At 36.1% G+C, this 25,206-nt stretch overlaps 1 protein-coding gene and 1 pseudogene across 3 annotated transcripts; both read left to right on the forward strand.

Annotated features, from left to right (window-relative positions):
* Positions 1 to 1,196: 1,196 nt before the first annotated feature.
* On the forward strand, positions 1,197 to 9,896 carry LOC122326399 (annotated as a pseudogene).
* Positions 9,897 to 12,525: 2,629 nt separating this feature from the next.
* Positions 12,526 to 24,538, forward strand: slc22a21 (solute carrier family 22 member 21). Of its 3 annotated transcripts, XM_043220727.1 has the most exons (10): positions 12,528 to 13,428; positions 14,901 to 15,004; positions 17,121 to 17,275; positions 17,843 to 18,014; positions 18,467 to 18,593; positions 19,071 to 19,168; positions 19,347 to 19,561; positions 20,156 to 20,338; positions 22,505 to 22,640; positions 23,587 to 24,538. In XM_043220727.1, the coding sequence occupies exons 1-10, from the start codon at positions 13,024 to 13,026 to the stop codon at positions 23,654 to 23,656; spliced, it is 1,665 nt and encodes a 554-aa protein (XP_043076662.1). In that variant the 5' UTR covers positions 12,528 to 13,023; the 3' UTR covers positions 23,657 to 24,538. The 3 variants fall into 3 exon arrangements, 2 of the variants coding, with proteins under 2 accessions (XP_043076663.1, XP_043076662.1); XR_006247414.1 differs by lacking the exon at positions 23,587 to 24,538 and having other exon boundaries at positions 12,526 to 13,428; positions 20,156 to 20,503; positions 22,505 to 22,623; XM_043220728.1 differs by lacking the exons at positions 22,505 to 22,640; positions 23,587 to 24,538 and having other exon boundaries at positions 12,526 to 13,428; positions 20,160 to 20,332.
* Positions 24,539 to 25,206: the final 668 nt, after the last annotated feature.

Below are 25,206 nucleotides of genomic sequence, written 5' to 3' on the forward strand. Positions count from 1 at the left end.
GCAGGCGCTTTTATCCAAAGCGGCGTACAAATGAGGTGTAGGCAATAGAAGCAATTTATATCAACTCATGGCTGTATTAGATCAAAAGAGTGCTTCTACTAAATGCTGAGCAAAGGTCTGAATACTTAAGACTGTGTTGTTGTTGTTGTTGTTGTTGGTGGTGGTGTGTTTTTTTTTTTTTTTAAATCTGCAAAAATGTCAACAATTGTGTTTTTCGGTCAGTATGGGGGTGCTGTGTGTACATTTTAATATGTACATTTAATTTTAATATAAGGAAAAATATGAACCCAAATGATTTTAGCAAATGGTTTTATTATAACAGAAAAATTGAAGTGTGTCTGAATACTTTCCATGACACACTATATACAAATGATCAGGTCAGTCCAAGAATTAATGTGGGTGACAGAATAATGTCAGCAAGACTTTCTCTTAGAAAACTGTGGGTTACTCCACCCCAAAATAAAAATTGTCATTAACACTTAACCCCATGTTTTTCCAAACCCATAAGTTGTTTGTCTTCAGAACACAATTTAAGATGTTTTAGATGAGAACCAAAATGTTTGTGACCTTTTCATGAACTGTCAAGTTACACTGTGAAAGATCTAGTAAAGTATGAAAGAAATCTGCCATCAAGGGTTCAATCTGAAGTTTTGTTTTTGGTTTGAGTCTTGATTAGACTTGATGTGTTTCCATTTCCCACAGTAGATGGTGTACTTTTTCCTGTTGGCATAATGTTTTACAAGTTCTTCTGAGTGGAATGGGAAGTAACTAAATTAATATTTTATAATTTAGGGAGTTCTGTTTCAGGTCAACAGTTTGACTTTACCCTTGACATGTGTTAAAAATGTTTGACATCTTATCTAATACCTCATGGGGCTGTAAATAGCAGAGAGTTGATTCTGTTCAATAAGTTCTCATATCAGAATTGACTCTTTGTCATTAAATTGATCTGCAGACACACAAAGAACATATGGTTTTGTTTTCTGTAAAATTTCACTTACAAATGTACAAAGGTCTCTGAGTTGCTGATTTCTTGAATCCCTTACAACTCGAAGATCAGTTACTAATGTAATGTTTGATAAAGGATCCAGCATCTGAACTTTAAACAGCCACTGATGTGAACCTTGTCAGGATGTATCATAAACCTATTCCAGCTTTGTATGTTTGGGAGGGGTTACAAGCATGAGCCAAAATGAATGATAAGAGCTAGAGATCATTGTAAACAGTGCAGAAACTTTAAAAATGAGGACTATGATGATATCACTGGCTTTCTGGGAACATGGGGTCCATTCCATCTGACTGTTTTCTTGGCGTTGGCTATAAGTATCCTTCCAAATGGTTTTGTAGGCATCTACATCGTTTTTGTGGGTGACGTGCCATCTCACAGTGTCTGATTCTGAAGAGTACAACATTAGTGAGGCGTGGAGAGAAGCTGCAATCCCAATGATGACGAAAGACGGTGTTTTAAAACGCAGTTCCTGTTCCAGATACAAAATGGAAACAGTGAGAAATTTTTCTGTGCTTAATTACACCCCAAACGTGGAAGTCAATGTCAGCGAGATTGAGGTTGAATCCTGTGTGGACGGCTGGAACTACAGTAAAAGAGATTTACGAGTCTACGATAGTGACAGAGGTGAGTCAGTGGGTTGTTTAATGCGCTGAAGTATTGTTGTACATGGTCTAATGTTCAAACGGTCCAAAGGGTTCTTGAAATGATCGTTCAGAAAAATAAAAATGTGTGTTTTTAATACTCTGTGCCAAAACAGTCCAACAACATATTAAATATGCAGAGGTGTTTTTTTAAATAGTCAATACCTACTTAAAACTTTCTTTTCAAAAAAAAAATATTTTTCAATATCAGTTTGTAACTAGCACCTTTGACTCTTTTGTGGGAAAACATTAGTGTACATTTCTGATGAACAAAGGACAAGTTTTTTTTTTTTTTTTTAATAAATGTATCGGTTCATAAAGAGCACAAAAAGGAAAGCTTAAAACCAGAGCATAAAGAGCTAAAATGAACTATACATTTCAGCTGAGCTGTAATGCATTTACTGGGATACAGATAATATTTAACTTTATACCCTCTGCTGCATTAAATATTACATCAAACAGAGATGACCTAAAGCGGCCCAAGCTGTCCAATCCTGCTCCTGCAGATCTAGCTACCTGCAGACTTAAAGCATTTTGAAACTAAACTTTCAAGTTTATCAGCTTACCCCAAGGGCATGTAAAGTGCAGGTGTCTTTTTGTCTTCATTAAATCCAGTTTTGAGATATTTTAGTCAAACAGTTGTCTGTTGGTCATATAATGGTCTATATCGAGAACTTTCTAAACCATAACCAATCGTAAGAATACACTGATGGCATGAAATGAGTGGTTTGTGTGAGAAAATGAACAGTATTTATCGCTTTTTATCTCTTGTGCTTAAATTCTGAAACTATGAAATTAGGAAAATTGTCATTGTCCAAATATATATGGACCTAACTGTATATGCTCTAAAACTCAGCAGCTTTTAGATCTTCTTGGTCCGATTTTATCAAGACAAATCGAGCTGTTCAGCTATTTCTCTGTTTTTGTCTGGAACACTAGCTTTTCATGATGTTTTTGTGTTGCACCTATAATTCGATGTGGCTGCAATGAATGATTTTTTTCTGCTTGTGTTTTCAGTGGGACCTGATATGTGAGAAGCAGTATAAAGTGCCACTAACCTCATCAATATATTTCTTGGGTGTGTTGGTGGGGACCTTCCTTTCAGGACAGATGTCTGACAGGTCAGAGTCTCCAAGAGCAAGCTATTAATGATTAAATGATTTTGATTAATGATTAAATATGATATATTTGATATATGCAGGTATGGCAGAAGGCCTGTACTTTTTGTCACGATGGCCTTGCAGACAGTTACTATCCTTATCCAGATGTTTTCTCCAAGCTGGGAAATCTTCACTGCTGTCTTCTTCTTTGTGGGATTTAGTGGTTTTTCTAATTATGTTGTAGCATATGTCCTAGGTAAACTGTCTTTTTAACTTCCAGTCATTAACACAATTTCAAAACTCATCTATCACATGAATAACACATTCCTCCTGATCAACAGGCTGTGAAATTCTCAGTCCAGCAAGTAGAGTGGTGTTTGGTTCTCTGGGTGTTTTCATGGGGTCTGCAATCGGTCAGATGTTCCTTCCATTAGCAGCTTATTTCATCCGTAGCTGGCGATGGCTGTTGCTCACGAATGCTCTCACTGGGCTCCTGTATGTGCCCTTGTGGTGGTGAGTTTGTGGCGAGAAAATTATAAGGTCACTTCTTTGAAACAACAGATGAATAATGTAAATTTGAAAAGAAATGGGAATAATTAGGATAACACGTGAAGTAGTATGTTTATGTATGTATATATATATATATATATATATATATATATATATATATATATATATATATATATATATATATATAAAATGGATATAAACCAAGAAAAGGCAGGGCGGCAGAATACCTGGAGAAAGCAATTCAGTCACAAAATACCTGTGCACACTAATATGAAATCCATACCAATACATCTTATGTTAATTATGAATTTGCATGAATCAAGTTTATATGCAAATATGTATAGGAAACGCTGTAACTAAACACATTACGTTCCTATTCTGGGCTCATCTGTTTGTGCATTGTATGCTTCATTAGTAATGCGCTTTTAATAATACAGATTGTATCAAAGCACTGAACAGTATCAATTAGAAGAATAGAGTGATAGTGATGTATAATGACGAGATTAAAGCTTTATAAGAATCAGTTCAATTTATAGTGTGTGTGTGCGTCTGGTTCTAGTGATCTGTCTACAAGGCTCATATCGGTGTTAAAGAGAAGTGTCTTTAATCTAGATTTAAACTGACAGAGTGTGTCTGCCTCCCGACAGTGTTAGGAAAAGATCTGGTGCCCATAGTCGATTTAAATATTCTAGGTATTATTAAATGGCCAGAGTTTTGAGAACACAGGGACTTTGGCAGGACTATAATGTGATAGGAGCTCGCTCAAGTATTGAGGAGCTAATCCATTTAGGTCTTTAATAGTAATTAACAAGATTTTAAAATCTATATAATAAGGACTAGCTGAAGTTTAGTTATCCAGCATGGAGGACAATCATTTAATAAAACATTACAATAATCTAACTCGAGGTCATAAAACGCATTAATTAACATTTCTGCATTTGACATTGAGAGCATAGGTCGTAATTTGGATATATTGTTGAGATGGAAAAACACAGAAACATTGTTTTCAAAGGAAAGATTGCTGTCTCCCAGATAATATCTCCCAAGGTAACGTGTGAAAGTAACGGTCCTAGCACTGAGCCTTGAGGTACTCCATATTTCATTTGTGAACGATATGATACCTCCTCATTTACTACTACAAACTGATGGCGGTCAGATGAATACAATTTAAAACATGCTGAGGCACTTTCACTAATTTTCTATTCAAGAGAATGTTGTGATAATAGTATTGATAATAGCACTAATAACGAGATACAACCATGATCAGATGATAGAAGCAGGTCATTAGTAACTCTAATGAGATCAGTCTCAGTACTATGGTACGGTCTAAATCCTGATTGGGAATAAATAATAAAAGAGACAAAGAAGTTTTTTAATGCAGAATTTTATTTTGCATGCTTTCGCAAGTGTTTTATGGGTGTGTATGCTCACAGCGAGTTTATATGTATATGCTAATTATTCATGCATTCAAAACAAACATAAGATGTATAGTGTGCATATATATTTCATACATATTTTGATCATCTAATAATATCGTCTTTAATTAGTAGGTGTATATGCAGGTGTTTTATGTATGTATTGATAAGCAAATTTGATTTAAATCCTATGTGGCGCCATAATCTGATTTGGTTCGGACGGTAGGAGCAGAACCTGTTACAGAACTCATTAAAGCAAGTTACTCTGGTGAAGAATACCAGGGTACCTAAACCCCAGGGCTGGCTAATCTAAACCTACCTGGTTAGCCACTCAGCTTTATGGTAGAAGCTCAGATACTGTGAAACCAAACCAGTAAGAAAACTTTTTTCTGTTTTTGTGAACCAGGTTTATTCCGGAGTCTCCAAGATGGCTGCTCTCTCAGGAAGAATCTCAGAGGCTGAAGCCATACTTAGATATGCAGCTAAAAAGAACAAGGTTACTGCACCTGACGCGTCATCTTCACTTCCTCTGAGGTAACATTTAATTTCCCTTATGATTTAAAAAAAACATGAAATTCAAACAGACCTTAAACAAACTTTTCAGTGCTCCATTTTCATTGACGCCTTTTTATGTTTCCTTAGATTGAGGAATCAGCAGGATGAGGAGAAAAACACAATATTCTGGACATTTTGAGGAATTGTAATGCCGTTTTAACCATCAAGGATTTGTTCACTTCTCTGGTATGCTGTTACTATGTTGTTTTTTCATTTCTACTTGGCCACAGTCATTAACTATATTATCGACATGATGTTAAAACTTACTCTAAATTGAGTATATGTAAAAGTTTTTAATTCTGCTTGTAAGGACACCACACAGAAATTCTCAACCCTGTTCCTGGAGCTCAACACTGGACATTTTTTTATTTCTCCTTATCAAACACACTTAATTCAGACCATCAGCTCATTAATGGAGACTCCAAAACCTGAAATGGGTGTGCAACAGAGAATTTATGCCAAGTGCTCAGTGCTGGGGCTCTAGCAATGTGTTGAGAACCACTAGTTTAATGCACTAATTTAGTGTGATTAATCCCAAAAATGTACAAATACTCAAACTGGTACATTTTGTAACATTGACATTCAAGCTTTGTATTAGATTGTAGTCAGCACAGCCCTGCAACTACTAGACGAATCACACCTCATCAGACAAAACACATGTGTGAGAAGACATTAGTCTGCAAACGTACATAGACAAATAATTAAAAGTTGTCTAAAACAATTTCTATTAAGCTTGAAGGCATTGATTAGCTTGTTCAGGTGTATTTGGTTAGAGTTGTCTGTTAGGCTGGGTACACACCAGAAGATGATCAGGCTGATTCTGAGCCAATTTCTCCCCTTCCGACAATCATAGGTAATGCACTGATTATTCTGGTGGTTCCAAAGATTATCTTGTCAGATTTTCCTGTGGTGTGATGTGTGTTAAAGGTGACTGAATCTGCTCAGGAGAACATTGGAAACGCCCCGATCCCGAATCGCAAATATTCAAAATATTCTGAAACTTGTAGACTGGAGTCCTTTTCGCTGTTAAACATTACATTACTGGCAGTTTAGTTTAGCAAATTCAGTTGAACAAAGGATGCAAAATAATCCTCCTGATTGAGAAAAGCAACTAATTACCAACTGGTGTTTTTGTCGTTTAGGATGGTCATCACCATGTCTTACTATGCTCTCATTCTAAACACCACAAACCTTCATGGCGACCTGTACCTGAATTTTTTCCTGTCTGCAGTGGTGGAGGTGCCAGCTTTCATAATAGCCATGTTGTTGCTCAGATACTGCAGTAGGAGATTCTGTCAGTCTTCCACTCTCCTCGTGGGTGGAGCAATGATTTTCATCATACAGCTCATTCCCAAAGGTAAGAGATTTACTGATCATATTCTGCATCACATATCTGATAGCGTGGAAGATAAATACAATTACAAAACATTTGGTATCATTTGTTATATCAGGCAAGAAGTTCCAAGTCTGAGTAGGACATGACGTTTACAGAAGTTTGTAGAATATTTTCTGGAAGGCATTAACACTTTAAAAAAACAAAACAAAAAACATTTATATTAAACCTATTTTTTTTTGGGCATCACAGCTGAGGGCAAGCGTAGCAGTAGAAAGAGAGGGGGCATGGAATCGGAAAAGGTCTGCAAGCTGTGATTCAGACTCACAACATCCAAAGTGCAACAGTTTTGAACGTCTGAGTTTACTTGGCCATCATCATGGTACAGGCCCCAGGTGGACTATATAAAGTAGCTTTATACTTTTATAAAGTAGTAGGTTTCTGTCAAACAAAGCAAATCTAGGTTATGATCATTGATTAAATCATTTATATAAAGTGCTTTCATAGAAAGGGACCTGATATTCAATAAACCAAGTTTATCATTTGCTTCTCTGTATTATAAACAGTTTTTATTTGTTGAACAACAGTTAAATTGTTGTTTTTAATTTGGTTTGGGTGTTTTCTGCATTTTCTAGTTTGGGGAAAAGACACAGTCTCTATAGTGTGAGAGTCTCTGTATTAACTTGAATTAACTTCCTTCTGTAACATGAGGTGTCTAGCAGCAGCACCAGCTCAATATAATAATTTGACTAATTTCATTGTTCACTTTTAATCTAAAATTCAAGTTACCAATAATATTTCTATTTGCATCTATTATGTTTTTTTCCCTCTTATTCCATTTCTTTTCTTTCTGTTTTTTTGTTTATAAGTTTATCAAACAACAGTGGTAAGTCAGAATCATTCATCAATCCAAGTGAGTAATTAGTTTCTTTTTCTGCTATTTTTGTTTGTTTACTCTGAGAACTCAACAGCAACAATGACACTGAAGCAGAGGATATGTAATGGAGTCAGATGAGTATGAAGAGGTGAGGATGATGCAGTTTAGAGACTCCTTTAGCCGATGATGATTTACGGTTGTCTCTTCTAGAAGAACAGAGGAGTAGTGGTGTGTCAAAGAGCTTGGAGGATTGCATCCATACGTCTCTGCAATGACTCGAATAACTTTTATTAATAAGTCATCTGGAATGGCAAAGGAACCGTTCTTGCAGGACTTCCAGAGTTTATCAAGATCATTTGGTTTCATCTTCAATGCCTCCTCCTTCATCTTACCTATACTTAATGTAACTCCAAACCATGATTTTTCCTCCACCGAACTTGATTGTTTTCTGTTTGAATCCACGGATGGGACAGGTGGGTCCACACAGGTTCCAATAGGACTTCTGCAGTTTTTGCGGACGATTGGGATGCAGTTCAATAGATGATTCATCGAAAATCTACCTTCTGCCACTTTTCCACAGACCATCCTTCTTGCAAGCTGTGGGCCTTGGCAAATGCAACACAACTTTTTTATTTAAGTTGTGATTTTCTCCTCCTTTTTTTCTTCACTCATTTTTTGAGTCGTTGCTGTGAGTTTCTGCCTTGTTTTTCCTAGTCCCTCAAGCTACCTCCTAGTAAGTTGTTCAGGTATTTTTCTTTGTGCAGTTTACTGGTTTGTTTTCCCCTGTGGAGTTTTTTTCCAAGTAGTACTTTTTATTATTTGCTTTTAACTTTACCTCGGTCCGAGAAGTTTTTTTTTTTTAAACTTGATGTTTAGATACATTAAACATGTCTGCCACCTTAGCAGGTGACTTGGTCTTCAGGCTCTTGTTGATCAGCACTTCGGTCTGTGGTTTTAGTGAAAATCCTCAAGCATTGAAGGGTCTATAATGTCATGCCAGCCAAACCAAAGTCGACAAGGCCTGACAAAATAGGGCACGCCAGTGGTGTTCTTCTTCAGTGAGTTCTGAGCATACTCTATGGAAGGAAGCATTTCCAGCTGTGCTGATCATCCTGGCAGTACTACCAGAGGTACTGTCTCAAGCTCTGCTTGAGGATGGTACCTGGATGCCAGGTAATGGAAATTTTAACTGGAAGTGTAGGTTGTCCAGCCAGAGAAGAACTGGCCCCAACTGAGCCTGGTTTCTTCCAAGGTTTTTTTTTCTCCATTCTGTCACAGATGGGGTTTAATAAGTGTTTAATCTCATCATTATACATTACTTTCACTCTATTCTCCTTTTTGATATGGTTCAGTGCTTTGACACAATCTATATTGTTAAAATATAAATAAAAGTGATTGATTGACATGGTTTTGAGTCTCTTATCGGATGATAATTTATGGTTGTCTCTTCTAGAAGAAGGCAGGAGGGTGGCATGTCAAAGAGGTAGGAAACCCAGGTAAGTGGTCTGGGTGACTGGGACAACTGTTTACCATAGACCAGATGATGGATGAGTGAGGGATATAGGGAGCTTAATGAGTAGAGATCTGTGTGTACGTTGGGGCTGATGATTATGGTGACAGATTTCCCAGACAGTATTTTTTTCTGTTTTAATAAGGTGCACTTGTAAGAAATTAGTAGTGGCTGGGACAGACTTACAGCATCACCTTCTCTTAAAATAATAGTCTAATCCTGTTTGAGCTAACAGACCTGTTGCTATGAGAGAAACTCTGGTTGAGCTTCAAAAGAATTATCCAGGATCAAGTCAAATTTGCAAGAACAAAATTCAGCTATCTGAGTAATCCACGCATGGAGAATGGACCCTGTCGTGGTTGTTTGTTCACATTAGTTATATGTTTGTTTGTGTCATTGCAGATCTGATGGAGCTGGCAACCTCCCTGGAGATGCTGGGGAAACTTGGTGTTACTGCTGCATTCTGTGTGGTGTATGCAGTGACTTCAGAACTCTTTCCTACTGTGGTGAGAAACATGGCCATGGAATGTGCTCTATGACCGCCGCATAGGAAGCATTGTTTCTCCCTTCATCATATACTTGGGTACAATTTTCTTTTTTTCTTCACTAGTAAATCTATACATTGCACTTTTTAGTGATGGATTTATTTTCTCTGTAAAGGTAACTATTATAGGTACATTCCCTATATTGTAATTGGAAGCCTGGCTGTGTTTTCTGGCTTAATTACATTACTGTTGCCAGAAACTAAAGGAAAAGTTCTCCCTGACACCATTGCTCAGATGCAGGGAATAAAAGGTAAAGGACATCATTGCGCCATATTCTTACCATAGTCTTTAACATGAACTCCTTTATTTAGTTCAGGGTTTGTGGTTTTTAGATTCAATACATGTGCTTGAAGTGTAATTTAATTTAAAATTTTGAATTTCCTTTATCTTACTTAGACTGAGAAGCTCTAAGAAACAGGATGCAATGATGTGGACAACAGATAAAAGTAAAGTCTTCAAAGAAGTGAAACTGTAAAAACTGGAATTCAAATAATCCTATTAATCAAATAAATGAATTACGCTGTTGAGATGACATTATGGCATAAATATGGCTTGGTGTTCTGCCTTCTGCAGGCAGATTATGTGTGTGAGGCAAACTCTTTAATATCCGCCATAATGAAATCTCAAGCTACATGATAAAACCACGATCAGGTCAGCTTGTGCCTCCCAGCCATATCCGACCAAAGAGATCTTTTAGATTACTTTCATGTTTTGCTGTGAATTTTATTATCATAAATAGGTCCGAAAATAACTGCTGAAAAGGGAAGTGATTCAGTTGTCATGTTCCTATTGTTAAGCCATTTCTGAACCACAGACAGGAGATAGACGTCCTACCTAGACTAAGGAGAAGAGATGGACTGTTGACCAGTGGTAGAAAGTTTTCTTTTCAGATGAGTGCAAGTTTTGTATTTCATTTGGAAACCAAGGTCCTACAGTCTGGAGGAAGGGTGGAGAAGCTCATCGCCCAAGTTGCTTAAAGTTCAGTGTTAAGTTTCCACAGTCTGTGATGATTTTGGGTTCAGTGTCATCTGCTGCTGTTGGCCCGTTGTTTTTTGAAAAACCAACATCACTGCACTCGTTTACCATGAAACTGTGGAGCACTTCATGCTTTCTTCTGCTGACCAGCTCTTTAAAGATGCTGATTTCATTTTCCAGCAGGATTTGGCACCTGCCCACACTTAATAAAAGCACCAAAAGTTTATTGACTATGGTTTTGGTGTTCTTGACTGGCCAGCAAACTCACCAGACCTCAACCCCATAGAGTACACTGTCAAGAGAAAAATGAGAAACAAGAGACCAAAAAATACAGATGAGCTGAAGGCCACTGTCAAAGAAACCTGGGCTTCCATACCATCTCACCAGTGCCACAAACTGATCTCCTCCATGCCACAGCAAATTGCAGTAGCAGTAATTTAAAGCAATAGGAGCCCCTGCCAAGTACAGTAAATGGACATACTTTCCAGGCGACCAACGAGTCACTAAAAAATGTTTTTTATTGGTCTTATGAAGTATTCTAATTAGTTGAGATTTTGAATTGGGTTTTGTTACAATTAAAAGAACCAAAGACTTAAACTACTTCAGTCTGTGTGCAATGAATTTATTTAATACTTTTATTTAATAATTTAAATTACTGAAAAATGAACTTTTGCATGACATTCTAATTTGAGATGCACCTGTAGCTGCTGTTCTAAATCATGGGTCTCCAACCATGCTCCTGGACAATTTCTGTGCCAGATTTCAGCTCCAACCCCAGTTAAATACACTTGAATCAGCTAATCAAAGATAAAAGACAGGTGTGTAGGAGCAGAACGGAAGTCCTTGAGGATCAGCGCATCTAAATGGATTCTTGCTGAAAGGCTGTAGTAGATTAACAAAGACCTTCTGATAATTAGATCAATGCCATTTCACACATGATCAGTTTGTAATAAGTATGCAGTAGATTATTTTTTTCACCAGGGCCCATGTTAACAGTTTGGAGGATTCACCCAGCTGCAGTCCTGCAACACACTGCAGAACATTGAGCTTTTTTCACCTCTGCACACTTTGGACAGGCTCTCAGTCTCTGAGTAAGGGGTTAATTTGCAGTGGGTTCAGGTTACATTGTTATACTAGCTTTATGAGTGAGTCAGTAAACCATTCACCCAACCAGTTTACTTAAACATGCTGATTCAAGAAAGAAACAAAGTGTTGAAATTATTTGAACTTTGAACAACTTCAACAAATGTGTAACATGGCACAGGGGTGACACCGAAGATGAGGATCAATTTATTGGTTGCACTAATGACCATCATATGAAATTTTTCCATTAACTGACAAAGTGTTCTTCAAGTGTGATTGGAGCTGAAGAATGAAAGTTGGTCATTGAACTACAGGTCCATAGATGCTAGTTCTGAACAATTAGTCCTGTTCATGTTTAAAATTTTATATGACTTGCCACCACTCACTGGTGGTTTTAGTTTCATATTTAATACATATATTTCATATGTTTATTTAAGTGTACTGCTGTGTACACTGGTAAAAAGTAAAATAAAAAAAATCACTCACTACTCTTGAACGAATGACGACTTTAGCTCTAATAAGACGGCTAAACCATTATAGGGCTGTTGTGTACACACACTGTGTACACACATTTATGTCTAAACAACATGTTTTTGCATACTAGGTGCCCTTTAAAACATTAACTTTACACCGTTGTTTTTGTGTTTGTAAAAATGCAGTGCAAATGCATTCATATTACCCCTGAGAACAGTCTGTGTAAATAAATCTGATGCCACTTCAGATGCAGCTTCTTTGCCACTTATGATACTGATATGACTTGATTTGTAACCAATACTTATTATTATTATACTTATTATTGCAATCTTATTATTCTAATCAAATGTACTGATTATATGCAAGAATTTGACAATAAAACATGTACATTTAATAAGGCTAAAAAAAACATTTAAAAAAATTATAGACAGAAATATATAAATACATATAATTAAAAAAAAGATATATTTATATTTGTTCCTATTTTAATAATAGAAAGAAAGTCCTGTAACTTTTACGTTTTTCCACTTCAGCAATAATCTTTTTGTCGTTTTTAAAAAGCTCAAATAATTAATTCACGTCAGGTTACGCTGGAAAATTTATTTTCATGCTTATGCTAAAGAATCATAAAATTCCCTAAAAATAACAAATAATAAATAGCCTAAATAAATAAATAACATATAGCACATTCATCGAACAAATGACCACACCAACAACACTAGAAGGTTCAGTAAAAAACGTGTAGACTTTTATCTTTTAATCCTAGGGGGTCCCAAAGAAGCCCAATTCTAATTCATTACAGCACTATCAACAAACTGCTATAGTAATGAGAAGCTACACGATGGAAAACGAACAGCGCTGTCTCTTCGCTTCTGAGAAACGTGTTAAACTGATAAATGCAGCCATTCTAGTTTGCCTCCTCCCATCTGGGTCTAAAAGCTGGACTTAAGACAGTCCAAGCGCACTTTACTCTAAAGCTTTTAATACACGTGTGCCATGAGTTTCCCAGACTACGACGACAGCACCGCGTTCCTGGGAGACTGGGGACCTTTTCAAAGGACTGTGTTTTTTCTTTTGTGTCTGAGCATTATTCCGAATGGCTTCACGGGTTTATCCATGGTTTTCCTGGGAGATACACCCGCTCATCGCTGTCTCATTCCCGCAGCTCTGAATATCACGGATGAATGGAGAAACGCGTCTATTCCTCTCGATGAGGAGAACGAGAACAAAGCTTCTGGATTCAGTAAGTGTTCAAGATACAGAATGGACCTCGTGAAGAGCTATTCGGAGCGAGGTTTGCTGCCGTGGGTGGATGTGAATGTATCGGCTATTCCTCGAGAAGGCTGCGTGGACGGCTGGGAGTATGATAAAGGAACATACATCTCCACGATTGTTTCAGAGGTACGTTTCTTTCCTCGAGCTCACAGTCCGCCTTTTCTGTTCTATTCTGCGCGAAGCGGAAGTTCGGATTTTGATGGAGCCTAATAAGGGAGATGTTTTTCCAGTCGATATTTGTCCAGTATGATTTTGAAAGTCAGTTTCTGTATAGATGCATCCTTTCAGATGTTAACTATAAAACCACTAAATATTTCCACTAATATTGTCGTGGAAAAACATCAGGTCTACAGGTCAGTCAAACCCTGCTACGGGGACCTGCTTATTGATTCAAATGCATGCATTTAAAATCCGTTATAGCTAGGATGCTGATTTTACAGAAATATACAAGACGACAATTATTGAATAATATATATATATATATATATATATATATATATATATATATATATATATATATATATATATATATATATATATATACACACACACACACACACACACAGACGCACAATTAAAATGACTTATTTGATACATCAGTGACTGGAGCAGATGTAGACAGAGCTGCTTTAGACAGGGTAAATAGCTGTTTTACACAACAATTGAGAATTTTTAACCAAAGTATGTTATATAGTTTAGTGAAAGTGAAGTGAAAGTGACTTGTGGCCAGGCATGGTGAACCATTCTTTGAATTTGTGCTCTGCATTTAACCCATCTAAAGTATACACACACAGCAGTGAACACACACCCTGAGCGCGGCAGCCGGGAAGGCGATTGGTCGTTCAGTGCCTTGTTTAAGGGTTTCACCTCAGTCGTAGAGAGCACTGGATATTCATTTATCATATCACATTAATCATAAACAACATTAATCAAAAACACTGGGTGTTTTTTATCATTATAGGATTGATGTGTACACACACCTCTAACACACATTTATGTAAAGTGCAGTTTGAATCCATTGATCACTTTAAGTAAGCAAAAGTAATTATTTTTAATGTAGTTGTGTGGAATGATAAGTGTCACATCAACATACATTGTTGTTTATTTTAAGAATATCACCAATGCATCTGTACTGCTTTTTGTAGCTCCCTGTTTAACATACATAACTGTTGAATGAATGAGAAATTAAAAGGTATCACATACTGCCTAGTAATAATTAAAAAAAGTATGCCACAAAAGAGATGTCAGTTCAGTCATTCTTTGTAAGCTTGCCACCTTTGCATATGCACTTATCTATCTTGGGGGGTATTTGAGTAAACTCAAGTGTTAGTTTGGTGAAGAAACACTTTGAGAAAAGCGGTTAGGAAAAAAACAGTTCCTAAATAAAGCACTTATAAAGTACCTGTACAAACCTACAGAATCAGTCAGATAAGTTCCCCATATAAGAAATTGTATTCTTCAGCTTTTTATTAGGAAGTTTTTTAAACCACTCTGTTTACGGAATTAGATGTGTAACTTTTAGTAACTTAGTTTACACTTTCTTCTGCAGATGAATACTATTGAATAATCTTAAACGTACACTGTTTGTTCAATCGCAGTGGGATTTGGTGTGTTCAGATGACTGGAGGGCTCCGCTGACCTCCTCACTCTTCTTCTGTGGTGTTTTGACTGGCTCTGTGATCTCTGGACAGGTGTCTGACAGGTCAAAACATCCCCACATATTAATATTATAATTACATGCTGAATGTGTGTTTTATATCACTGGTAGGCCTGAAACAAACAAGTTGACATGATCAACAACACTGACATTATCAACAATTTTTGTTTTCTTATAGTATTGTAATCTCATATGTTGTAATAAACGTACCATATACTATAATTCAACCTTGGAGCAATCCAGCAGAATATTGTCTAAATTCAAAGTCTGCATCTTTAAAGGGACATAGACATCAGACTTCATAAAACCCCAAATTTAGTGTAATCCTTTTCTCAAAAAAAAAGAAACCTTGTTGTTTTCTGCATGCAGGGAATCTTAAGATAGTCTAGGCTGTGTTGTTGTATCTTTCTTTGTCCGATGAAGATTTATTTTGAGGCCACATCGAAAGGGTCTTTGAACTGGGGCAGCCATGGTGATTCAGTCAGTCTTCGAATGCAGCCTTTGAAGGATTGATTTGGGACGCATGTAGTATGTCAGAGTGCCAACAAATATATATAGAGAGTGCATTCAGAAAGTTTTAAGACCTCTTTAACTTTTTCAGTTTTGTTCTGTTGCAGCCTTATACAGGTACAGCTCGAAAATTAGAATAGCATGAGAATAGTTTTTTTTTGTAACTTATTTCAAAACATGAAACTTTCATATATATTTTAAATTCATTACATGTAAAGTAAAAGCTTTTCAAAAGTTATTTTGTTTTTGATTAGAAAGTCAAATGATGACATGCAAGATAAAAAAATCCAATATCTTAAAATATTGGATTACTTCCTAAGATCAATCAAAAAATATTTCAAAATCGGAATTGTTCTTTAAAAGTATGTTCAATTCTGCACTCGATATTTGGTCAAACTCCAGCATCAGTGAGGAGTGGCATGGAGGCACTATTGAGCTTCAGCTTGTCTGGATTGTAGGATTGACCTGGATTGATCGTTGATTGGAGTCCACCTTTGGTCAATTAAATTGACTGGACATGAATGGCACACACCTCTCTTTAAAAGTCCTCACAGATGCATATCAGAATAAAAACCAAGCCCTGAGGTCAAAGGAACTGCTTGCAGAGCTCAGAGACGTCTGGGAAAAGCTGCAAGAAAGTTTTGCTGCACTGAAGTTTCTCAAGTGGCTTACATAATTCTCAAGTGGAAGAAATTTGGAACATCCAGGGGTCTCATTTAGAAAACTGTTCGTAGATTTTATCCTAAAAGTGTATGTAGGTACAAAGGCTAGCTTTTGCATACACACAAAAGTTTTAAAATTTATAAAAACCATGCATTTGCCAGAATGTCCCTTTATAAATCCCATTATAATTCCACACAGACTCCTATAACCTCATCTGCATACCATTTCTAGGCATATTCCATCCATGTGATAGCATCTTCAACCCTGTCAAAGGTATAAGATATTACAGAAATATGAGTTATGGGCCGAATCCAGCAGTGTGTGCCACAGAGTAAGTGCGCATCATTAATCATTGTTTTCGCTAAAGTGCATTTTCATAACATAAGATGTGCAATTCAGTTTAAAGGTAAATCATTGTGGCTGTAAATAGGTTATGTGTAAATTCATATAATTTTGGTTTATCTTCTGTGTAATAATCCTAACACTAAATCCCACATTTTGCGTAGGGCATGTCATACATCTCCTCTAGTGCAGGTTTTGAATCTACAGAACAGTTATAAATGAGGCCCCAGGACTCCTCCAAGAACTGGTTGTTCAGCCAAACTGAGCACTTGATGGAGAAGGGCCTTGTCTAGACTGTTGACCAAGAACCTGATGGTCACTCTGAGCTCCATGATCATATGTTCAGATGAGAGAAACCTACAGAAGAACAAACCTCACTGCAACACTCCACTGATCTCCACTGACAGCTGACACACACACACTCTTGCATCCCTGGATTTTGGTTAGGACTGCCTTTCACATTATTTCACATCATGTAGGGAAAGTTATTTGGTGATATGACAGATAATTTTGCAGATAAAACCGCTAGACAGCTGTGGTGGTGATATAGATTAGTTTGCCATATTAGAGGTAGTTTTGTGTCGTAACACACCTACACAACTCTAGATGTCTATTTGATGTAAACTTGTTTCTTTTTGATTTTTAGGTTTGGCAGAAAAATAGTGCTGTTTGTTACCATGGGGATTCAGACGGTATTCACCTTCATCCAAGTCTTCTCCCCATCTTGGTTGATATTTTGTTTGTTGTTTTTTATTGTTGGAATTGGCCAAATCTCAAACTATGTGGCAGCATTTGTATTAGGTAAGATTTCTGATGTGGTCTATTTTTTTCTGTGTATTTCATATTAGCACTGAATTAACAAAATTAATATACACACTATTGTATTATGGCTTCAGTCATAAATTATAGAATCTTGTTTCTGTCCTGAACTAAAAATGAAAAAGTGTGACTGCGACTTAATCTAAAAATTGAGACTTTCTTGCAGTACTGTATTCTAGTTTGCATTTTAGCCTTTTCTGTTCCGTTTATATTTGACAGTTTTCTTTTTACTGCATTTATCTCTCAAGTATATTTTTCAGAATTGTGAAATGATAAATTGATAAATGAGCTTTCATAGAAACAGTCATATAATTAGATATAGAGTCATATATATATATATATATATATATATATATATATATATATATATATATATATATATATATATATATATATATTTATAATTTTAAAATCAAGCATGTTCAATGCCAGCACATTTGTTATACTAACGCGTGTTTAGGTTATGTCTAAAAATTGCATAACAGATGCATATTTTTTTCTCAGAATACATTATATATTAAATATGATTTAAAAACCCTTCCCCCTTAGGAATGGAGATACTGAGCCCATCCGTTCGTGACATCTTCTCCACTCTTGGCGTGTGTCTTTTCTTCTCTATCGGGTATATGATGCTTCCTCTGGCTGCTTACTTCTTAAGAGACTGGAGAATGTTGCTGCTGGCCCTCACTGTTCCTGGCTTGTTCTGTGTACCCCTCTGGTGGTAGGTATTTGTTTAATAATACACCAGATATGAGAAGAGCTAGGTTGAGGCGATAGACAGTGTTATGTTATGTCAAGACGATGACTGAAGAGTTTCAAAAAAAAAAAAGGCAAAAGCACCTGATCAAATATTTTTGATTTTAAAAGGCCTGTTGACTTTGACCATCTATCTAAGTGAAAAAAAAATGTTTATGATTTATTTGGTTCCACATTTTTTTATTTAAACAATGTCGTCTGTGTCTCCTTATTTTATGTTTCATTATAATTTGTTCACAATTTTTGATTGTTAGTTTTGTAGAGGTACTTATCTAAACTTTGTGATACAAAAATGTATTATTAGATGCAACATGAAGATCATTTAAAGTCATATCACTGTTCATAATGAATTATAACATTTTAACAGCTGATTTTCATCACTGAAATCAATCATTTATCATTAGTTGTTGTTGGTAGGTTTATTCCCGAGTCTCCGCGATGGCTGCTGTCTCAGGGGAGAGTAGACGAGGCCGAGGTCATTCTGAGAAAGGCTGCCCAGATGAACGGGATTAAGGCCCCTGACGTCATTTTTCCTGGAATTCAGGTGAAATCTATGCTTCTTAGATTCACACATGCTACTTTGAATAGTCTCATTTAACTCCTCATATGTTTTTTTTAGAAAAAATCTCTTAAAATGTTATATTTCCTAATTACTAAATTCAGACATATTAACAAGTTTAGTTCTAAATTAATTCACTGCATGTCACAAATGCACTATATGTCTGTTCACCAGTACAGATTTGTGCAATATATGGTTTTTATTAGGGGTGTAATAGCTTTCTCAAACTATTGAAATATATTTTATTTAGTTTTGGATGGGTAGGTTTAATCTGTGTTTGCACTACTCATTTGCAGTTCCTTGAATTTGCACATATCAGTAAAATTTGAGTGTTTTTATGACTATGCATATTTTTTTAGCTGTGGAAATCAGATGGTTTTTGCTTACACTGCTGTGCAGTGTTTTGACTTTGGAGTTTGTAGTGCTGTGTAAAACATGTTTGTTGTGACACGTGCGCTGCAGTCAAGGGAAAATGCTGGAAGGTTGCGGACCTACAGTCTCTGTGACCTGCTGAAGTCCACTAACATCCGCTGCATAACCGTCCTGCTGTGCCTGGTCTGGTGAGAGAATCTCCATGTACTCAAGATGCTGGATAGACATTATTCAGTAAAAAACAAGAATATTTAGTGTAACATGCAATATTTAGTCTTGTGATAAGAGGTAAGCCAGGAAGCAAATACCCCAGGGCAGCTAAATGTGTTCTAAACCTGCCTGTCACTCTCTTCTTTCTAATTTTAGGTCAGCTGTTTCAATTGGATACTGTGCCTTGTCTCTGAACACGTCCAATCTTCATGGAAACATCTACCTGAACTGCCTCTTATCAGCGGTTGTGGAAGTACCTGCTCTCGTCATGGCCTGGCTGATGCTCCGCTGCTGGCCAAGACGTCTTAGCTTGTCTTCCACTCTGTCTTTAGGAGGACTGGTCCTTCTCTTCATACATCTCATTCCACAACGTGAGAAGTTTCTTTAACTGCAATCTTCTATGGTAATATTTATGATTTACCATAGAATTAAAGATTTGGGGTTAAGATTTTGTGAAATTGCTTTCTTTCTTTCTTTATATATATATATATATATATATATATATATATATATATATATATATATATATATATATATATTTTTTTTTTTTTTTTATTTTATTTTTTTTTACATATATTTGTTTAAAATATATAATATATTATTACATTTTGAAATAAAACAAATTTTAAGAAGTAAATGGTATTCCAGCCAGCAAGTGGCAGAAAGTCACTGTATTTATGAATGTATTAATGAAGTCATTCAGTCATCCATTCATTCAACCAACCAATCCATTTAAATGACTGAATCAAATGTATGAATGGCAAACTGAATCGTTTAGACTGGATTTGTTCAGAAGCATTTAGATTTTAGCTTTCATTTTTGATCGCACTTTATCATTTCTTGGTTTTCTAAACAACTTTGACATGTTTAACAATGTGATCATAAGGATTAGTTTGAAGTAGTATAAAGTATCTAATACCTTTGCTTAACTCTATATGGAATGTTTTGTCTTTATTCATTTATAGATAGGAGTTCTATTGCCATTTCTCTGGTGATGCTGGGAAAGTTTGGTCTGTCTGCAGCATTTGCGATAGTTTATCCTGCTACCGCCGAGCTTTACCCTACTGTACTGAGGAACACAGCTCTAGGAGCCTGCTCGATGGCGTCCAGAGTCGGCAGCATATCAGCACCATATTTCATCTACTTAGGTCACTAAACTCTAGTCTGTACAATCTGTCTAATTTCCCAAATTCTGCATTATTTGTCTAGTTCTTCATGTAAGGAACCAGGGATGGACTGGCCATAGGGAGCATCAGGACCTTTTCTGGTCAATATATAGGCCAATTTAGTGGTCAACACTGCCATAACACCAGGTCTGTGGGACACATTTAAAAACTTAACTTCTATATCTTGTATTTATTTATAGGATATAATTCCAGCTGCCACACAGCTATTTGCTTCACAGCTGTGTAAAAGATTCCAGACCTGAAGCTGTTTTCAATCACCCTCATGTCATACCTAACTTGTACGATTGTCTTTCTAATTGCAAACACAAGAGATTATGAAGAACGTTGTAGTCAAAACACTTTCATTGATGAATTTTTGCCCAACAGACTTTGTGTCTACTTTAGAACTACATGAGGGTGAATAAATGATGATGACTCTATGATACAAAATTGAGTGAAATTACATGTGGCCAAGTGGAGACACACACACACACACACACACACACACACACACACACACACAGAGAACTGAACACACGCGACAGTCATTTCTTCTGGAAATGGAAATTAGCAAAAAGGCTTTTGTAGGAAGTAGTAAATAAATTTCAGCAGGTGTAAGTCATTCCATTTTATATACATTTTGTGGGGCTTCAGTTTTGCTCAAGGCTCTGACTTGGTATTGAAAGTAGAAGAGAGCCAATTCCTGCCAGCCCTGAGACTCTGGCCCACAACCTTTGGGTTACAAGTTTGATTTTCTAACCATTAGGCCTTGACTGCCCCTATCTGACAGCTATTTGCCTGGACAGGGCGAACTTATTTAAAGGAAATAAGTATTTAATTTAATTTAAATAAAACATGCAATTTTTACCAGACATTGGCATTAACGAAAGAAATATCCACATATAATGAAACCATAATTTTGCAAACCATGAATTTATATTAGCAAATTATAAAGTAAAAGTATTACTTATAAAGTAAAACTGCTAAAATGCCCCAGCCAATCACCTGACTTGAATCCAATAGAAAATCTATGGAAAGAACTTAGTTTAGAGTGCATAGAAGAGGCCCATGAAACCTTTGAAGACTGTTTGTGTGGCATATGACTAGTTTCTTCTACAGAAGATGTCGGTGCCCTCAAATTAAAGGCAAAGCAATGAAAATGAGCAAATAATGCTAATGCAGTGTTGCGTGATCTTAACAAAGCATCTCAATATGAGAAGATTTTCACAACAATAGTCGCTTAAAATGAAGATAGTATCAACATAACTGAGATTCAAAATGATAAACAAGGAGAGAGTTGGGCAGCTTTTTATCAAAGTTCATCTGTGTCTGGATATAGAAAAAATGTAGGTAAAATTGTAAAAAAAAAAAACACTTTACTTTTTGGATGTTCTCTGTTCGCTGTAGTTACAAGAAATCATCTCAAACAAAATACCAAAACATTTTTAGTTCCAGTCCATCCTTGATTTTTACACTAGTTTAGTCATGTTGTGTCTCAACAGTGTTTTGAAATGTCCATAGTTTGTCCTGTCACATCCTATTTGCTGTAGTTGTGTCTCCGTGCCTCTAGAGGTCCCCTGTGTTCCCTTTTGCCTTATTTCTTCCTTGTGTAACCTTGTTAAGCTTCACTCAGGCCACCTGTGCCTTGTTTCTCCTCAGTGTATTTAAGCGATGTATTTTGCCTGGGTTCCTCACTTGGTTTTTGAGCCTTCACCCTGTGTTTTTTTTTTTGCCTGTTCTATAATTCTTCCCGAGCAACCTGAAGTAAGGTATCCTGAGTTCATTGCTCTGTTTGTTAGAGTTCTTTGGTTTTGTTTTTTCCCCTCGTGGAGCTTTCATTTTCCCCTGTTTCTTTCCTTTTCGTTAAATGCCTCGATCTGAGAAGAACTTTGTTAGTTACCTCTGGCCAACCTTTTTGTGTAATAAATCTTTTTTTTTTTTTGAGGTTTGGGTCCTACTCAATCTCTCCTGTGGCTCAGCGGTAGTCCCCTGCTGCTGCACTAGAGACCCGGTTCATTCTCTCAATTAGACTACACAGTGACTAATGCTTATCGACACAGATCAAACAATATGTTTCAAGTATCACACTTTTTTTTAACATGCCTATCAAAAACTAATTCTTCAAGTGCTCTTTTTTTCTTGTTCCAGGAGGCTATTACAGATCTTTGCCATATATCTTAATTGGCAGTCTGAATGTTCTCTCTGGGTTACTCGGTCTTCTGCTTCCAGAGAGTTTTGGATCACCATTACCAGAGACCATCAGTCACATGCAGACAGTAGCTGGGTAAGAGCAGCACCCTCTGCTGTGCATTACTCTATTCAATGGTCCTGATTTACTGAAGTTTGATTTCAACTTTTGCACTAGGCAAATAATGCACACTTCAATATTATGGTGCACAATGCTGTAATGCTGTATTCAGTGATGAAGCGGTGCATTATCCGCTTAATGTCTAATGATAACATCTTACTGTATGCTAACTGCAGTTTATTACATGGAGGCGTTGATCTCTAAAACATTATGAAATGTTCAACTCTGTTATTTGAAGAATGGGCAACTTGAAAAATATGGTTATTTTTATTTATTTTTTTTTAAATACTCAGACAATTTTACACTGCAGTAAAATTGTCCACTAAAATAACTAAAAGATGTTCACCCTATCAGCAAAATGTAATTTGATTTAAATGTTTAAAACAACTTAATACTAATTGGATAGTAAAAGATCAAGTCTATTCTAATTTATCTAATACTTTAGACAGTTTTGGTTTTTTCTTGATATTAATTGAAATACATGACAAGGATATTGGATGATTTTTAGCAGTAAAATTAAGGTATTTTATAGTGTGCATATTTCCTTAATGTAACTTTGACAATACTAAACAGTGTCACATGGATAGGAATATGAATGAAAATGATATGCAGATGAGGTTATGCATAGAAAAACTAGGCGTTGTAAGCTATATATCTGGTTATTTCTGGAAGGAGTCAGGATGGAGATGCTCCTACACATACGAGCATACATACACGTTTAGGATGAAAAATATGGAGAGTTTTATAAATGAGGCCCCAGGTCTGAGGATCTGAAGAAAATAATCTACTTCACAATTCAGAAATAATGAAAATATTGATTAGTGATACAGTTTTAAATTATTTTGTGATTTCACACTTTTTGTTGTAAACTGAATTATACTTTTTTTTTTTTTTTTTTTTTTTTTTTTTTTTTCAGATTCAGATTCAGAAAAAGACATTGCAGTCCAACTGACAGAAAACGTGAAGAGGAGCATGAATCTGACTACTTATAATGGACTATAGAGAGATTTTTTTTTTTTTTTTTTTTTTTTTTTAAGTATGTGGTATTTAACCAATCACACTAAGGCTGTAACTTGTCTTGCCATTTAGGGGTTACATTACAATGTAATGTTTATTTTTGATTCTCAATGTAACAAAGGCACAAATCTTTTGCAATAATCTTTTGTAATAACTTTTTAATACAAAACTTGATGAAGTTCATTTAGGACAAGGACCATGTACAGTATGTAATACATTTTTGGCATTTGTCAAATATTCTGTCTGTCTCTCTGTTTCTCTGTCTCTCTCTCTCTCTCTTCGTGTGTGTGTCTTGGATTTAGACTAATTCCAAATGGAAGTGATCATGTCTACCCATCTGGAGGAGAGACTTGGGGCATGTGCGTGTCATAATGTAGTCATTTGTAATGCACTTGGAGAAGTGAGTGTTGTAATTTCCTCCTTTATTTTCAGCTGGGATGTTCACTTGACCATGCAGCATGGTCTCTGTCATGCAGATGTAGCTGTTTTATTGTCAAGAATGTCTTTTTAATGCTAATGTATAAAAACGAATGTGTCCATCAACTAATCTGCTTAGTGCTGTCAGAGACTGCTGCGTTGTCACGGGAACATGCCAACTAAAGATAACGAGGAATTACATCACTCCTTTCACCAAGTGCATTCCTTCTGGCTTTATGACACACACATGCTCTGCTCACCTCAAAGAGGATAAGCATGATCATTTCCATTTAGAATTCGTCTTTAACCATCCTTAGTGTCTGTGCTATCAATATGTGCTTTATTGGTATTACAGTTGTTACAATGTATTGCAAAAGCAGTGTTTGCATTGAATAAAGAACAGATATGTACTATTAATAAATAAATAATAATAATAAATATAAATACATACTGTCACTGATCGGCCAGGCTCTGCCCCCAGCTAATCACAAAGATCATAATCAGCAGAGTTTTAAGCCACACCTGCACCTTATTGTCACACAACAGTATAAAAGCTCTTTGGGCAGCCAGTGTTCTCAACATCTATCCATCTCTACAGTCAGATTGTGGCTGCTCAGTCTGTACCTTATCATTTTAATGTTGTTTTAATGTAATGTCTTTCACTGCACTCAGATATTCTGCAGTTGCAAAAAATCTATTTAGGGCTAAATAACTTTCAAGATTAGTTATTTATTTCCAACAGGATAGATACATTTCTTTTTGTGCAGATAAGGTTATGCATAGGAAAACTAGGCATTGTAAACTCCATATGTGGTTATTTCTGGGAAAAATCATGCTCATACACACAATCTTTACCTGACTGGGATTTATAAAGAGATGTTTGCAGAAGTTCTGTTGTGTGCATGGTTTTATTAATCTGAAAACTTAAATGCGTACGTAAAATCTAGCTTTTGAACATACATACACTTTTAGGATGAAATCTATGGAGAGATTTTAAATGAGGCCCCAGGTCTGAAGATTTGAAGATAATAATCTACATTGCAGTTAAAAAATCTAGACATTTCTTTGTGGTAATACAATTTAAAACAATTATATAATTTAAAAATTG

Source organism: Puntigrus tetrazona, chromosome 21, assembly GCF_018831695.1.
Source record: "Puntigrus tetrazona isolate hp1 chromosome 21, ASM1883169v1, whole genome shotgun sequence".
Classification (NCBI taxonomy): Eukaryota; Metazoa; Chordata; class Actinopteri; order Cypriniformes; family Cyprinidae; genus Puntigrus; species Puntigrus tetrazona.